Source organism: Notechis scutatus, chromosome 16 (assembly GCF_049901735.1).
Source record: "Notechis scutatus isolate UNSWTSFEM ecotype Mainland chromosome 16, rNotScu1.2, whole genome shotgun sequence".
In the NCBI taxonomy this organism is placed as follows: Eukaryota; Metazoa; Chordata; class Lepidosauria; order Squamata; family Elapidae; genus Notechis; species Notechis scutatus.
The window spans coordinates 1,582,501-1,599,318 of NC_142024.1; the positions used below are offsets into that span (position 1 = coordinate 1,582,501).

At 47.5% G+C, this 16,818-nt stretch overlaps 2 protein-coding genes across 5 annotated transcripts in view; both read right to left on the reverse strand.

Annotated features, from left to right (window-relative positions):
* LACTBL1 (lactamase beta like 1) overlaps positions 1–6,039 on the reverse strand; it is a 6,925-nt gene extending 886 nt beyond the window's left edge. The window contains exons 1-8 of one of the 4 annotated variants that reach the window (XM_087944370.1): positions 5,782–6,039; positions 5,345–5,363; positions 3,763–3,904; positions 2,724–2,833; positions 2,197–2,354; positions 1,732–1,979; positions 879–984; positions 1–462 (exon numbers count right to left, since the gene is read on the reverse strand). The exon at positions 1–462 is cut by the window's left edge and continues 886 nt beyond it. In XM_087944370.1, coding sequence (XP_087800496.1) covers positions 1–462; positions 879–984; positions 1,732–1,979; positions 2,197–2,354; positions 2,724–2,833; positions 3,763–3,868 — 1,190 coding nt within the window. In that variant the 5' untranslated portion in view covers positions 3,869–3,904; positions 5,345–5,363; positions 5,782–6,039. Of the gene's footprint in view, positions 463–878; positions 985–1,731; positions 1,980–2,196; positions 2,355–2,723; positions 2,834–3,762; positions 4,259–5,344; positions 5,364–5,781 lie in introns of those variants that run through there. The other 3 variants (XM_087944368.1, XM_087944369.1, XM_026689812.2) reach the window with 3 other exon arrangements.
* Positions 6,040–10,460: 4,421 nt separating this feature from the next.
* EPHB2 (EPH receptor B2) overlaps positions 10,461–16,818 on the reverse strand; it is a 32,984-nt gene continuing 26,626 nt past the window's right edge. The window contains 6 exon segments of the mRNA XM_087944691.1: positions 10,461–11,621; positions 12,853–13,008; positions 13,509–13,702; positions 15,102–15,251; positions 16,214–16,429; positions 16,749–16,816. Of these exon segments, the coding sequence (XP_087800817.1) occupies positions 11,513–11,621; positions 12,853–13,008; positions 13,509–13,702; positions 15,102–15,251; positions 16,214–16,429; positions 16,749–16,816 (893 nt within the window). The 3' untranslated portion in view covers positions 10,461–11,512.

Genomic DNA, 16,818 nt, shown 5'->3' on the forward strand with positions numbered 1-16,818 from the left:
GAGAAGGTGGCCGAGAAGCCATCGATGTCTCCATCCTTCCGGAGGAGGTCGTAACCCATCTGCTCGTTAATCTCCCAAGGGGTGCCCGTCTTGTTGGCGAAGTAGTCCCTGGAGCACGTCAAGAGCGGCGTCGACATGACCTTCAGGGTCTCGGGCTCAAGAAGATGCCGGTGGTAGGTGCCCAAGAAGACCATGGCCAACTTGGCCAGATCGGCCGCTGTGGAGAACATCTGGCCAGAAGGTCTATACCAGCCCAGATCGTAGAGAGGAGCCACTTCTCCACTGCCGTAGACTCCGACGGTCATCCTGGAGTGGACGTTGGGCGTGATATCGAAGCCCGTGTCCTCCATGCCCAGGCGGTCAAGGATGTTCTCAGAGACCCAGTCCTGGTACTCGCTCTTGGCCACCTGCTCAGCTAATACATGAGCCAAGAGCGAGAAGGCCAGGTTACTATAATGGCACCTGCGGAAGAAAAGCAGAGAGGGTTACTAGGTGATGGTGAGTTCTAGTCCCACCTTAGACAAGAAAGCCAGTTGGGTTCCTTTGGGTGAATCACTAGGCGATGGTGAATTCTAGTTCCAATGTAGGCATGAAAGCCAATTGGGTGCTTTGGGGCCAATCACCAGGAGAAGGTGAGTTCTAGTCCCACCTTAGGCATGAAAGCCAGCTGGGCGACTGGGTGAACAGTGTAATAAGCTCACCTTCTTCAGCAAGGAGTGGGGGTTGGACTAGAAGACCTCTGAGGTCCCTTCCACCCCTAGCATTCTATGTGCTGCGCGTTGCGCCCGAGGAGAAACCTGGGCACAGGTTCGAAACCCCGCAACCCTGAGTTTAACACAACCTGAGTGAACCAGGTAAAACTTGGGTCTTCCTCTCACCGAGTGCCTGGATCGGCCACCAAGATGTCGTCTCGGAGAAGAGCTAACACTTCTTGGGTGCTTCCTTTCCACATGAGGCTGGTGGATCTCAAGCGCCGGGGAAGCCCTGAAGAACCAGGAAACCAGATGAACATGGGGGGTGGGGGGTCACCTTGTTCATGGGACGTCAAGAAAAAGGAGCAGGCTGGTTTTTGGGGAAGGCTGGGTGGGAGATATTTCCTCAAATTGCCTTCAGGTGGGAGCTAACTTTCCAGGTTCAATTGCCAGGAGTGGCCCCTAGCTAAGACTCTGTGGGGCTCAGAGACCCTCCCCAATAACCCTCAGAAAGACAAGCAGCCAGGGAAAGCTCTCAATAGGCTTAATTGAATTTCTGGGAGTTCAGTCAAGAGCATTTCACACCTGGTAACAGTGTGGCAAGCTAGATAAACAATCCACGCGGCGCTTGCAAGGGAAAATTGGGAAAATCAGATCACGTAGCGTCCGAGGGGGATTAATCCCCAAATAATAAGAATCACATAACTCACAGAAACTCCTACTAAATCCCTCTCACAGTCACTGCTTAGCAAACCTGATTTCACCCGTCTTTTATTTAAGTATTAAAGGCATGAAATAATAAAACAACTTTTGGTATATATTATCTTTTTTTTTTTTTAGGTAATTAGGGCAAAGAAGCGATGTTGAGATGGCCACACCCATCTATGATGTCCCCCTCTAGTCCTTCTTTTAATTAGAAATACCGAATTCCTGCAACTTTTCTTTGTGTGTTTTATCCTCTAGTCCCTTAATCATCTATTTCGCTCTTCTCGGCCCTCTTTCTAGAGCCTCAACCTCTTTTTATGTCAATTTTTCCTACCTGACAGCTGGCTGGCCATCCTTCTCAGGGTGACCGAAGAAGGCCTGGGGGCTAGCGGTTTGTCTTCAAAATAACTCCTCCCGTCCCTTGAAGAGGGCAGTTTGGATTCCTTGAGGTGTCCCAAGGGGTTTTTGATGGAGAAATTTGGGGCGTAGCACTCCAAGGAATCGTCGAGGGACGTTATCTTCCCTTCCTCCCAAAGCTTATGCAACATGATGGTTGGGAACAACTTGGAGATGCTTCCGATCCTAACATGTCAGTACAAAAATCACACAATCACAACGAAGAAGAACGTGAGAGACAAGATCTAAGTAGCCATGAATTTGCCATTTCAGGGGGGGGGAAAAAACATCCCAAACCCAGGAGGACACTTCTGTCATTGTGTTTGCAATCCTCGCTTCTCCTTTTCTCAAATTTACAACTGTGTTTTCACACATCCTTTAGCTGAGGAAACCCCCAAATCACCTGTAAATGGAATATTCATTGGGGAGGCCCGAGAAGTCGCTGGAGATGTTGCGTTTCCCAAAGTTGCCGGTCCACAAGACGGTGTCGTTGTAGATGACAATGGCCGACAAAGCTGGAAGGCCGGGGTTGCGGATTTTGTGCCGAAGGAGAAGGTCCACCTAGTGAGAATTTGGGACACCAGAAAGCAAGGAATAAAATTTTCTCCCTCCGCTTATGGCTAGAACGAGCTAATATTTACACATCCCCTTAAACCACAATGCTGTTTTGGCTTAGTGTTAAAGTGTAAATGGTGGCTTGCAGATCATTGTTTCTGAAAAGCTGGTTGGGGTGAGCCCAATCATCCATGGTTAATAAAATAGGATAGGATAGGGTAGGGTAGGGTAGGGTCGGGTAGGGTAGAGTAGAGTAGAGTAGAGTAGAGTAGAGTAGAGTAGAGTAAAGTAGAGTAGAGTAGAGACGAGACATCCGAAAACATCAGAGAGGAGCAATCTGCAGAAATAACCAGACCTGTTTGGTTGTAATGTTACCTTTTCCAGGGCATCTTTTAGGATTGGGATGGGGTGATCCAGCTGGACAGGTTCTGGGTAACGGGGACACATCTCCACAGCTGCTGGTTTGGCATCTGTATTGATTGAACCTATCAGATTACAGATTGCAGATTAAAAGAGTTGGAAGGGACCTTGCAGGTCATCTAGTCCAACCCCACACAACTTCCGAAGGCAACTTCTTGTTCCATCGGTTGATGGTTCTCACAGAAGGGCCCGGAAGGACAAAGGCCATGGACAGGCATACGACTTGAAGCACTTAATGGAAAGTCCATATGTTGACTGGACTATGGGCCTCATGAAGTCGTCCCACCTGAGATGGTTCAGGTAGGTTGGACAGACATATGAAAACAAGACTTGCAGAACCAAGCTGGATCATCAATGGCTTGGAGGTTCGCTTCTATCACAAAACGGTTAAAGTAGTGTTGGTAAAGTCCAACACAACTTTAAAGATGTGTGGATTTCCTCAGTCTGAAATGATTTAATTTGGCAAACTTGGCAACCTTAAGACTTGGCAACTCAAATTTGGGAAGTCAAACTTGGCAACTTTAAGACTTGTGGACTAACTCCCATGCTGGCTGGAGAATTCTGGGAGTTGAAGTCCACAAGTCTTAAAAGTTGCCAAGTTTGGAGACCTCTGCTCTAGGGCTTCCTGCTGCAGCTGGGGGTTGGACTAGAAGACCTCCGAGGTCCCTTCCAGGCACCCTATGAATCTAAAATCTGCTTGTTTCATGCAGCAAAGAAATGCCGAAAGCTTTGTTCCAGATTTTTTCCCCCCAAGCCAGATCTGGTAATCAGAGATTTAAAAAAGCCAAGTGAGATTAAAATTAATCAGTGAGTATGTTAGAGGGGGCTTGCATGCACACGCAAAACATAGTCACTGAACCAGTAGTAACACCGGTTGAATCCCACCCCTGGTTGAATGTACTACATGTCCCATCTCCCAAGGAACGTGCAGCAGCCGAGGTTCACCGTGAAGCCACCAGCGAAACCGGTGAGATGGATTGGATTTCGCACTCACCGGACTTCACTTTGGGCAGGCTGTACTGCCACAGGAAGCAGCTGGTCATGGCTACAAAGAGTAGGAAGAAGATGAGGAGTGCCACATGGGCTGCTTTCCCTTCCATGGTGGAGGACTGGAAGAAGTTGAGTCTGATGGCGGTCTGATGTGCAGAAACAAATAGATTAACACTCGCCATGAACGAGAAGGAACAAACGGCGTATTATAAGATATGGGAACTACTTTGATCGACGGCCAGAGAAAAAACAGCACAGCTAGAAACAGCTAATAGATGCGTGAAATATAGAAAATATGTTAATAGAATTAAACATGTTAAGAAGAGGAGTGTTATAGTAATATAAAGGGGCGTGCATAAGTGCACCATCGTGCCTCCCGTCCCTGTTCTATTGTTCCCATTTATTTCGTGCCTATTTCCTGTTTATACTTACACCTATTATCTTGTAAGCGATTGACAAATCAAACAAATAAATAAAATAAAAAATAAAAGAAGGAATGGAAGGAGAACAGGGAAGGAGAAGGAAAGAAGGAGAGAAAAGAATGGAGGGGAGGAGGAAAAGAAGGGAGGGAGGGAGGAGTGGGAGGAAGGAAGGAAGGAAGGAAGGAAGGAAGGAAGGAAGGAAGGAAGGAAGGAGAGAGAGAGAAGAATGGAGGGAGGAAAGGGGAGGATACCGTTTCCAGCTCCGTTCTCAGGGGAGAGAGAGACTTTGGCTTCATGCAAGGAAAACAGCAGAAGCAGCAGAAGTCTTTCTTTCTTTCTCTCCCCAACTCCGCCAGAAATGAGTCTTTGCCAGCGCAGCCTCTTGGAGCAGGAGGCCTTGCAGGGTCCCCAAAGACTCATTTCTGGCGGAGTTTGGGGGAGAGAAAGAACGGATTTCGCTGCTTTCCATGCGTGCAGCCAAAAGCAGAAGAAGAAAGAAGTGGAAAGAAGCAGCCCGGTGGCCAGGCCAGGTGCGTGGGGTGAATGGGGCAAGTTCCCCCCTCCGCCCTTTTCCCCCTCCCCTCACTACCTCGTGGTGTTCGCAAGCCTTGTGTTCCCACACAGCCTGGATTAATTGCTTTGGGGGAGAAGGACATTTCTCTGTGGACCACCAACATTTTCTCGTGGACCACCAGTGGTCCCCAACCCACTGGTTGGTCACCACTAGACCAATGGTCTCCAGATTTTGTGGCTTGGTGCCCTGATGGGGGGAGAAGGGATGGTTCCTGCAAGCGGTCTGGGGGGGGGGTTTGTTAGGACCCCTGCCCTAGACAGCATCTCTCCGCCCCATCCCTTGTGACCTTTCCCACGTACCTATCTTCACCTGGATTATCTGGGAATCTCCTGACTTCCAGATAAGGCCACACCTCCCTTATCCATATTGATGGATTCCCGGAGTGATTCAAAACGTCACGAGAAAATATCGCTCCCAGGGTGGCAGAAGGCGCTTATAAATAACGCACGTTAGTAAGGATTTTTATGGGGAAAAAAACACACGGGACGTAAACTTCACCTCTAAACCCATCCATCAAACGTGTCAGTCCCTCGGTGGCGGGGCAGGGAGGGGAATTATGGCTCGTATAAATGTCGTATTTTGTGACTCACCGTTCAAAGGGGCACCACGCTTCAGGGCAGGAGCCAAGTTAGTAAGAAGGAGGGAGCAGTAAAACGACAGAGTCGGAAGGGACCTCGGAGGTCTTCTAGTCCAACCCGCCCCACCCTTGCCCAAGCAGAAGGTCAGGATTCCGGCAGTGAAATGAAATCATGAAATCAAAATTTCCTTCTTCTCCATTCTTCTGGCAAAGCCCCCCACCCCTCCACTTCCTCCTACATCACCCAGATAACCTCTGGGTGAAGGATGGTCCCCAAAGACGGATGGTTGACCAATTGTGTGTTTGTGTGTTGTGTGTGCATGTGTGCATGCGTGAGATCGGTCCTTAGCAACCCTGTTGCCCAATTCCTGAATTCTTTCCTTCTCCTCCTCCTTCTAGGATTTTGTCCTCCCATCCAACCGTTGAGGGTGAAGGGAGAGGTGGACCTACCATGATTTTTGGGGTCTGCTTTCCTCCTGCTGGCTTCGGGTGGCAAGAGGGGTGCACGATGGGCTCCGTAGTAGCAGATATTTTTTTCCCCCTCCTGTCTCTCCGCTTCTGTCACCCGGTTCTGAGTTTCTGCAGTCTATCACTGGAACCGAGCAAAATCCAGATTTATGGGGCTAAGCTGCCGGCCACAAGCTGTTGTGTGTTTCCACCGTTGCAAAGACCTAGGAAGGAGAGTAAATCTCCTGCTTCCCCCATCCGAGCAAGGAATGGAAAGCAACACACACACACACCAAAAATTAAGAAAGGTGGGGGGATCTTCTACAGGTTATGTACTCTGTGCTGGCTGGGGAATTCTGGGAAGTCCACGCATCTTAAAGCTGCCAAAATTGAGAGGCAGGGATCTATTCTGTCCTGTCCTGTCCTGTCCTTTATTCTATTCTATTCTATTCTATTCTATTCTATTCTATTCTATTCTATTCTATTCTATTCTATTCTATTCTATTCTACTCTACTCTACTCTACTCTACTCTACTCTACTCTACTCTCTATTTCCATATATTCTATTCTATTCTCTTCTCCTATTCTATTCTATATTCTCTTCTCTCTTCTATTTTATCTTCTCTTCTACTTTCTCTTCTCTTCTCTTCTCTTCTCTTCTCTTCTCTTCTCTTCTCTTCTCTTCTCTTTATTGCTTTATTTGCTGAGAACAGTGCTTCAATTCATGTGTCACTCAAAACAAAGGGGGGAAAAAAAACCAGGTTTTTGTTCCATTTTTAGAGACATCCAGTTGTGCTTAATTAAAGTCTACTTTTGCTTTTAAGGACCAGCAAGCACATAAATCTGTGGCACCCTCTGCTGGTCAGCTATACAATTTATTCCTTCCTTCTCCCATGTAAATATTAGGGCTTCCATATCAGACTCTTGATTGATTATGGAAGGGAGGGAAGAGAGGAGAGGAGGAGGGAGGGGGAAAGGATGAAAGGAAGGAAAGAAGGAAAGATGTGATGGATGGAAAGCAAGGAAAGAAGGAAGGAAAGAAGGAAGGAAGGAAGGAGGGAAGGAAGGAAAGATGTGATAGACGGGAAGGAAGGAAAATATGATAGATGGGAAGGAAGGAAGGAAGGAAGGAAGGAAGGAAGGAAGGAAGGGAGGAAGGAAGGAAGGAAGGAAGGAAGAAGAGAGAAAGGAATGGAGGGAGGAGAGAAAGGGAGAGAATACCCATTTCTAAGACGTGCATAAGTGCACCATCGTGCCTCCCATCCCTGTCCTATCGTCCCCATTTATTTGTCCCCATTTCCTGTATTCTTACTCATGTTTATGCTTATACATATTATCTTGTAAGTGATTGACAAATAAAATAAAATAAATTTTGTTAACGCAACCAACGCAGGGTTGGTTCTGCTTTTTTGGCAGCTGCCTTCTCTGGTCCATCAACTCAACATCTTGGCCTGGGAAGTTGGCTTCCTTTCACCCAATTGCAAATGCGTTTGGATGTAGCCATGGATGGCCAGAGGCCAAGCTGTCATGGGTTGACAACAGAAGTCCTCCCATGCGTGAGAAAACCCTGGGTTTTCTTTTCTCCTCTTGTTGGTCCACAGACCTCCTGGTTTGTTAAACTGAAGCCTACAGCGATGGACGTAGATTACCGACGGCGTCTCTGCCCTCAATTTTTTCACGTGTTGGAGGAGGGGAGGGTTGTCGTTCTCACAGGTAGCTCCTCCCAGTTTGCTCCTTTCTATCCATTTCCAAATCAGTGGCTTGGAAAGCCCACCGCCCTCCGCCAACTAGCAGGCTCGGGGCATCTCCTTTGGAGGTGTCAATCTTAGTTTGTCATCTTCCCGGACAAGCGGGTCCCACCAACCCCCTGAGGTCAACGTTGAAGGCCCAGTCCGTTGGGCTGAAGGCCAACCTTCTCATCGCTCCCTACCACCCTTCCTGGATGTGGAGGATGATCCGTCTTGATGAGCCATGAACTTTTGAACCCATGGAAAGTTGTCCTTCAGACAGAGGATGGAGTCATCAAGAGTTCAGCGCCCTTTCGCACGTTGACACCGTGAAAGAGGCCATCAGGAGTAATATCCATCAACGGGGTGTGTGTGTGTGTGAGACCTGATTTAAGTCCCTCCGTTCCTCTGTCAACATGCAAACCCACTCCTAGCTGGTCTGGAAGGCCCGTCGTAGAAGACCAAAACAATGTCCTTTTTTGTGCCTCTGAGCCAATTAGAGGCCGAGCTTGGGATGAATCGAGCCAGGACACCTGCGTCGTCTTTGGGTCCCCCTGCCCCACCCCCCACCCCCTTTGGGGGGCTGCCCTGTCCCTCCCTCCTCCCCTGCCAGGTTGCATCACCCTCCAAAGGTCTGTTTGGCTGAGCGGTCCAGGGGTGTGAAAAATCCTTCTCGGAGAAGGGGAAAGTTAATTGGAGAAGATCAAAGCATCACGCATGGATGGCTTCTTCTTCCCCCCAAGGAGACAGCAGAAAGGGGGTCGTGGGGAGGGGGGGAGGAAGACAGCCTCAATGTCTTCTCCTGATGTTCACGGAAAGCTTTGGAAACGGATGGAAGACGGGTTCCGGGACCGCCATCACGGAGGCCCTTCGGTTGGGAATCCTGGATTTGAAACGGGGAGGGCTACAGTCATGCTAAAGACGGGTGAACTCTTGTTTTTCGAAAAGAAACGGAAAGAGAATGAAAAGAAAGAAAAGACACGGGCAGGGGGTTTGAAACGGGGTGCATTATTCCAGGCGGGGCATTATTACGAAGGCTTTACCAAAGCGGTCCTAACCCTTTCCTGTGATTTTCATTCTCTGCCTCGGTTTACAGCACCTCGACGTGGAAACGTAAAGGTGCGAAGACTCAAGGAAAGAAAGAACGGGTCCAAACGTTCACACTTCACATTTATTTTGGAAAAAAAGAGTCTTGTTTAAAAATACTCCTACAAAGATCACGGAGTCAACGGGTTCTGCGTTGTCTTTATAAATACATTGAGTTTCATTTTTTTTTCTCTTCCTTCTCCCCTTTCCCCAAAGAAGTCCGATGGAGTTACGGAGAAGGCCTGGTTGGAATGGAAGACACACCCTTGCGGGGGGAACAAGGGCTGGGAAAAAAAACCCACCTGTTATTCACATTTTTTTTTTTTTTGTTTGTCATTCTTTTGTAAAAAATACAAATACTGTCCAGGGTAAAGAACAAAGGTTGCAGGAGACCTGGGGATGAGTTGAGATGCATCTTCGTGAAGCTTCAAGTCCGACGGGCCGTGAATGTCCAAAGTTTAAGACCCTCCGATTCCAAACACCCCTCCCAAAAAGAAATTACAGACAAGAGAAGAAAAACCTCAAATTTTCTCCGTTTTTTAAATAAATACTCGCTCCTGTTTTGCAGCCACTTCTCCATTCTCCATCGTTTCATACTAGATCCACATCCAGACGACCAAAAGCTGGTTTGAAGGTGGTAACCTATTTATCCAAATGTTGCCTTCCAGATGAAAGGTTCTTGACGGTGTTTCTCCCAACTCTGGAACACTTTTGCTAATTCCTTAAACGGCCCCCTTTCTTGCACCAAAACCCTCCTCCCAGGAGGATCACCGTACCCCTTAAGCCTGGCATTTTATTGCCGTCAAGCCCGAAACTGACCTACGCGTAGCCTTTTTATTTAGCCTAATTATATATTCCTTTTTTTTCTTTCTCTTTTGCTGGTTATGGGGTGGAAGGGTTTCGGGTTTGCCACATTCCTAAGGGGTGAGGAGTGGAGAGAGAGAGAGTTGTTGAGGCTAGGTGGTTCTCCTTCCCGTGGGAACGAAAGCTGACCCTGCTGAGACCTGGAGGTGGAGATTGAGGACATCAGGCAACGTTGATTTACTTCTATTGGAGAATGTGACTTTTGAGTGGGGTGTTTCTAATTTCCAATAGTACGTGGTGTAATTCCAGGTTGTGTCAGATCCGGAATTACAACAGACTTTGCCAATTGGATGCTTTCCTAAATAAAAGAAATTCGTTTTGGAAGACGGGGCTTTGCTCTTTTCTTTTTAAATGGGTTTCATCACTTGGAAACCTGACAATGGCTTGGTCCGGTGGAATGGGGTAGCCTCGGGACAGGTGGACGTGAGTTTGGTAAAACAGATGAAAGACGGGGGCAAAATGAGAATTTTGCACTCACAGAACAGAGCCAGTGGTGCTATTCTACCGGTTTGGCCCGGTTCGACTGATCTGGTAGCTCCGACGATTGTCTGTGAGCAAACTTGTTCGCTCTGACGATCAGCTGCTGGACCCTCCCACCTGTCGATGGCTCTATGCTGACCTTTATCTCCTGCTTTTCAGCCTCACCTGCTTTGGACTGCCCTGTTGAAGACACAGGGAGAGTGCAGGATTTCAGGAGGTCAGCAGCAAACCCTCTGCGCGCCTGCAAAAGTGGGCATTCGGCACGTCCACCAAGCCGCACCCACAGACGCCCCATTGGTAAAAAAATAATAATAATTTGAAACCCACCACTGAGCAGAGCCCAGCTGCCAAAGCCAACAGGCCGTGTGAACTTCGCTGCCCAGAATTCCCCAGCGAGCGTGGAGAATTCTGGGCGTTGAAGTCCACGGATGCCGGCTGCAGAATCGAGAACAAGAGCCTTTGTCTAGTTTGGCAACATGGAGAATTCTGGGAGTTGAAGTGCCCATTTTGCTGCCTGGGGAATTCCACCTATTTTTCAAATGGCTCGACTAAGGATAAAAGACACTGGATAAAAGACTCTTCATAAGCCAGCTGGCTGATGTGGGGGGAACCACATCTCAAATTAGAATGAAAAGGTCAGCGAGTGGGACGGTAGGATAGCCACAATTTGAGCAAACCCATAATTTGGCACTTGGGAGCAACTTGGTGTCAAATGCTTGGCTCCTTGGGAGGAGAAACACAATATTTTTTTTTGCATTCGGAGGAGGGCGAAAACAACACAGCCCCCATCACCACCACCTCGGGACCCCCACTGCAAACGAAGGAGAAGTCATGGACAACCACCACAACAAAAAAAAAGCACGACAAGTCTACAACACGCTACAAGGGAGGAAGGCCTGGTGAGCCACGGCAAGTGTGTGTCGGAGCTGCCATTCGGGGTGGAAAAAGAGGAACAGGGTTCCAGGAAGCGCCAAGATTCCACCCGATCCCAACTTGATCAAGGACCGATCTGGCCCGCGGGAAGCTCCGGGAAACAAGGTCGAAGAGGACATCAAAATTTGTAAAAAAAAAAAAAGAAATCCCAAAAATGCTTCTGTCCTTCAAAGGAAAGAGGGTTATCAAAAGACCCATCTGTAGGTAAAAACCTCCTGTCTCCGGGCCCTTCTTCAGTCCAGCCCAATGACCATGTCTACCGAACCCCGGATGAGACGAAGCCTCCACAGCTCCGTTACGGACGTCCAGGGACCTCCTGTGTAGACGGCGACGCTGGTACGGCTCGTTCAAAGGACAGACAGGGTGGAAGGGGGGGGGGCGAGAAGGGCTGCTTGCCGTCCCTTCCCCGACTTTAGCCCTTTGAGGAGAAGGTCCACGCCGCCGACGTGGGGTTTGGGAGTGTCCTCCTAAATAAGAAATCCGGGGGCTCTGGTGTGCTGAGAGTCCGTGGCGGCTCAGCGCTCCCGTGTCCGTCTTGGTTCGAGGAGCCCCGAGGCCCGTGGGAAACCTGGACGTGCTCCAGGACAACGAGGGAGCGGGACCTCCAAACCCGTAACCCGACGTGTGTGTGTGAGAAGCACGTCTCAAACTTCCACAGACTGGATCTGGCTCATCTGCGTCCGCATCACCTGGACACTGTTCAGGATCTTCTTCTGGTGTCCGGCCAGCGTCACTCCGACTCTCAAGATATCTCTGCGGGGATGGAAAGAAGATCAGGGAAGGTTAGAGAGTATTGCATTTTGTATTGTATTTTGTATTGTATTGTTTTGTAGTTTGTATTGTACTGTACTGTATTGTATTTTATATTATTTTCTATTATATTGAACTGCATGGCACTGTATTATATTCTATATTGTTTTGTATTTTGTATTGTACTTTATATTGTATTGTATATTTTGTATTGTATTGTTTTATATTTTCTATTGTATTTTCTATTATATTGTACTGTATATTTTGTATTGTATTGTTTTGTATTTTGTAGTGTAGTGTAGTGTACTATATTGTGTTTTGCAATGTATTGTGTTTTGTCTTGTCTTGTACTGTACTGTATTATGTTTTGTATTTTCTCTTGTTTTGTATTTTGTATTGGACTTTGTATTGTATTTTAAATTGTATTTTGTATTAAATACAATACAATGCACTACAATATACAACACAGTACAATATAAAGTACAACACAAAGTACAACACAAAGTACAAAAAAATACAAAATACAACACAGTGTAATACAGTACAGTGCAACACAATACAACACAAAATACAAAACAATACAAAACACAAAACAATAATAAATTATAATACAAAACAATATATTTTGGATTGTATTTTGCATTGTATTTTACATTGTATTGTATTATATTTTATATTGTATTGTTCTGTGTTTTGTATTGTTTTGTATTCTGTACTGTATTGTATATTGTATTTTATATTGCATTGTTTTGATTTTGTATTGTATTTTGTATTGATTGTATTACATTTTATATTGTATTATTTTGTATTACATACGGTATCATATTGTATTCTGTATTGTTTTGTATTTCGTGTTGAACTGTATTATACTATATTGTATTTTGTATTGTTTTGTTTTGTAATTTGTATTGTATTCCATTCCATTCTATCATGCTTTATCTTATTTATTTCATTATCCGATTGATGGTTCTATTTTACAGGTAGCGATCTAGTTATGATCACAACTGAACTCCAACATTTCTGTTGTGAAGCGAGACATGGGTCAAGTGAATTTCACCCCGTTTTACAACCTTCCTCACCACCGCCGTTGAGGGAATCTGTGCTTCTCACATCAGTCCCCCCCCGGTTGCTAAGTGAATCACAGACCCTAAACGAATGGTTGCAAGTCGAGAACTACCCGCATTTGATTTCAGGCGAGGAAATATTTTACAATTTTAACGCTTGGTGCTCTTACTCCATCGTCATCTGGGAAACCAAGGCGAAGCTGGAGAAGCCGTTGCTGGCAAAGTTCTCTTTGTACTGGCCCATCTTGATGGCTTCCAGCCACTCGTCGACGGTATTGAAAGTAGAATAATCTGGAATGGTCCGGTCCAGCAAAGGAAGATTAATCCTGCAAGGTCAATCAAATTAAAACCCATTTTGCTTCCAAGGAAGGTCTTTCAACCAACGAAGAAGACTCAAAGTCTTCTCCGTGATCAAATTTTAAAAGTTTGCTTCCAAGGAAGGTCCTCCATCCAACGAAGAAGACACAAAGTCTTCTTCAGTATCAAAGTCTGAGTCCTTCAACCCGTGAAGAAGACTCAAAGTCTTCTCCACGATCAAAGTCTAAATGTTTGCTTCCAAGGAAGGTCCTCCAACCAACGAAGAAGACACAAAGTCTTCTTCAGTATCAAAGTCTGAGTCCTTCAACCAGTGAAGAAGACTCAAAGTCTTCTCCACGATCAAGGTCTAAAGGTTTGCTTCCAAGGAAGGTCCTTCAACCAACGAAGAAGACTCAAAGTCTTCTCCACGATCAAAGCCCAAAAGTTTAGTTCCAAGGAAGGTCCTCCAACCAACGAAGAACACACAAAATCTTCTTCAACGTCAAACCCCAACAGTTCCCTTCCTTACCCTGAGGAAAGGGGTGCCATGGCTTTCAGGCTGTTGGGGTTTCGGATCATCTTGTCTAGGGTGTTGACAATCTGTCCGAATTTCGGCCGGTGGTTGCGGTCCTTCTGCCAGCAGTCCAGCATGAGCTGATGGAGAGCGCTCGGACAGTCCATGGGCGGTGGTAATCGATAGTCTTGCTCGATCGCATTGATTACCTGCCAACGAATCATCCATACTTTTACACCTCTTGAACCTTGTGTCAATTTTACGCTCAGTGCTCCCGACAATTGTTGTTATTTTGGTTCTACGGCTAGTTCTCAACTTAGGACCGTTCTAAGTGACGACTGATCCCCAAAAGGGGACTTGAGGCCCAGATTCAAAGCTCCAACATGGTCCCCTCCATGGTCGGCACTAAACTTTGGGTCACCTGTCAAGGACTATCTGTATTTCCAAAAGAGAATCAACTGCCCTCATCCACCATTTCATTTCATAAGAAGGGTTTTGGCAAATTTGGAGAGAAAGGGATCTAATAAAAGGAGACTATGTGTAGCTCAGGGCTGAAATGAGGGGTGTTTGGCACTCTCTTGAACTTGCTTGTTGGTTGAAAGGGATTTGAGACCTGGGATTGCTCAAAATAATAATGTTCAACCCTAGGAGGACCCAAAATTTGTCCTCCAACTTTGAGGACCATACAATCGTATGGTTTGAAGATGGGTTGAAGTTATCTGAAGGAGAGGTTAGCGCAGGGCTGGGATTCAAATTTCTTAACAACCGGTTCTGTGGATGTGGCTTAATTTGTGGGTTTGGCTTGGTGGTCACGTGACTGGCTGGGGGTGGCTTGTATGTAAATATTGTAAATATTTATATAAATATTGATTTTTTTTATTAAAAAAAGAGCAACTTTTACCCAAAATCAGGCAAAGCAGGCAGGCGGATTGAGTTGCTCACAGAATCACAGATTCCTTCAGAGATCTATCTTTCTGCAATCTGCTGCCTGAGTCTGCACTGAAAAATAGAAGCTAGGAAGGTTTCAGCTCTGCTTTTAGATTAGCTAGAAAGCAAGAAATCCAACGATTTCCTGCTTTCTAGCTAATCTAAATCTCCCAGCACAGCTGATAGTCAGAACAGCTGATGGTCGGGAGCGGGGAGAAAAAAAAGGAAACATAGCAACTTAGCAGGCAAGTTGGATGGCACGCCTGCCAGGTAAGGAGTGAGTGGGAGGGGTGGGGCCAGCCGACGGTGCGATTTGCCGGTTCTCCAAACTGGGCAGAATCGTAACAACCGGTTCTATAGAACTGGTGCAACCAACTAAACCAGGTGCTTTAGATAACAAATCCCACCCAATCCCACCCAATCAATTATTATTATGGCCAGAAACCATCATAGTATAGAGGACAAAGACCTTGAGTTAGGGATTAAGGCCTCCAAGAAACATTGAGGATATTCTCACACGGGTTCCTTCTCCCCTGGTCCATGAGCAACCCATAATTTCTGGGGGTGGGGGAAACCCCACATTTTCTGCTCCCTGGTGTTTACAGGAGATGCCATCACCAGAGGTTCTATCCATCCTACAAGCCCAAAGGATTCCTCAGATATTTCCAAGCTGTGACTTACGTCCTGGTTGGTCATGTCCCAATACGGCCTCTCTCCATAGGACGTTACTTCCCACATGACGATGCCATAGCTCCACACGTCGCTGGCAGAAGTGAACTTTCGATACTGGATGGCTTCGGGTGCCGTCCAACGGATGGGAATCTTCCCACCCTGTGAAGAGAAGGAGAAGAACTGGGGTTCGAGAAGGACTGGGCGCCTTACAGCGGGAGTCTCCAACTGTGGCCAGGTTAAGAGTTGTGGACCTCAACTGCCAGAATTCCTCAGCCAGAAGTCTGGAAGTTGAAGTCCACTCAGTCCGGCTGGGCAGAGCAGGGAAGAGATAGAACAAGGGAGAAGGAGTTCAGAGGAAGACCGAGGCCCACCTCCTCTTCATCCTAGGGCACACACGGAGGATCGGAGAAGGGAGCAACGTGGGTTGCGTGGCTTATGGGGGAGGAAAGGGCCCTGATTCCCTTCATTAGGCACACCTGGGAATGAGAGTTTAAAAGAAATGCAAGCTGAGTGCGGCATCTGTTGGGAGCAAACATGACTTTATCCTGTGTTGTCTTGGCTTATCTGTGTTGCCGGTGTCTTCCCAACCGTGTGAATTTTGCTGTGCCTTCACATCTGGAATTCTTGCTCCTGCCCTGCCAAACTAATGACCTCATTTTGGCTTGAGTGGACTTTAAATGACAGTTTGTGTTGACCATGTTTTGGACTTGATTCTCCGCAGCCCAAGGCTGTTCCTGGGAGAGTTTTTATCTCCACCCCAGAAGGTAACCAGGATGTTGGGGGGCAAAGTTGGAGCGAATAAAGGGACTCTTATTGATGATCTGACTGGGTTGCCTTTGCGCCACGCCCCTTGGGGTCCTCGCAGGCCGCATGCCAAGTGTGATAAGGTGGGTGTTTTTGTAAACATTCCCCTGAAAGACGGTGGGCCAAGCCTTGCAGGCTGTACCTGAACGCAATTCACAGCCGCGGGAAATAAAAGAGGTTTGGCCGGGACTCGAGATCGGGTTTGATGCCTTTTGAGGAAGCCTCGGTCAGAACAGGGGGCAAATCCTGGCTTGTCCCCTTGCATTGATCTCAGTTAACCTCCCCCAAAATCTCGTCCCACCAGCCCTTCCTCTTACCAGAGCGCTGGTGTAGGTGGGGTCCGAGGTGTCGTCCTCCAAGAAGCGGGAGAGACCGAAGTCGGAGACTTTGCAAACCAGGTTGCTGTTCACCAAAATGTTGCGGGCGGCCAAGTCGCGGTGGACGTAGTTCATGTCGGCCAGGTACTTCATGCCAGCCGCGATGCCTCTGAGCATACCCACCAACTGGATGACCGTAAACTGCCCGTCATTTTGCTAAAGGACGAGGGAGGGGGACAGGAAAGGGGCGTGAGATGCCAGGACCGGGGAAAGGGAGGGGGTTCTCCTCAGCCTTCTCTTCTGGGTGTCTCTGACTGACTTCCAGGCATCGGAATAGAGCGGGGAGGGACCCTTGGAGGTCCTCCAGTCCAACCCCTTCCCCCAAGCAGGAGACCCTACACCATTTCAATCCATCCATCCATCAAGTCCCAAGACCCCCCCCCTTTTCCCTGGGGAGCGAAACGTGTCCTGCAAGGAGGGAGGGTGTTCCCCCTGCGAGGGAGGGTGGACCGGCCGCAACGCCGTCGTTTCTCACCCGGAGGAAGGAATCCAAGGAGCCGTTCTCCATGAATTCGGTGACTATCATCACGGGGGCTCTTCGTCAC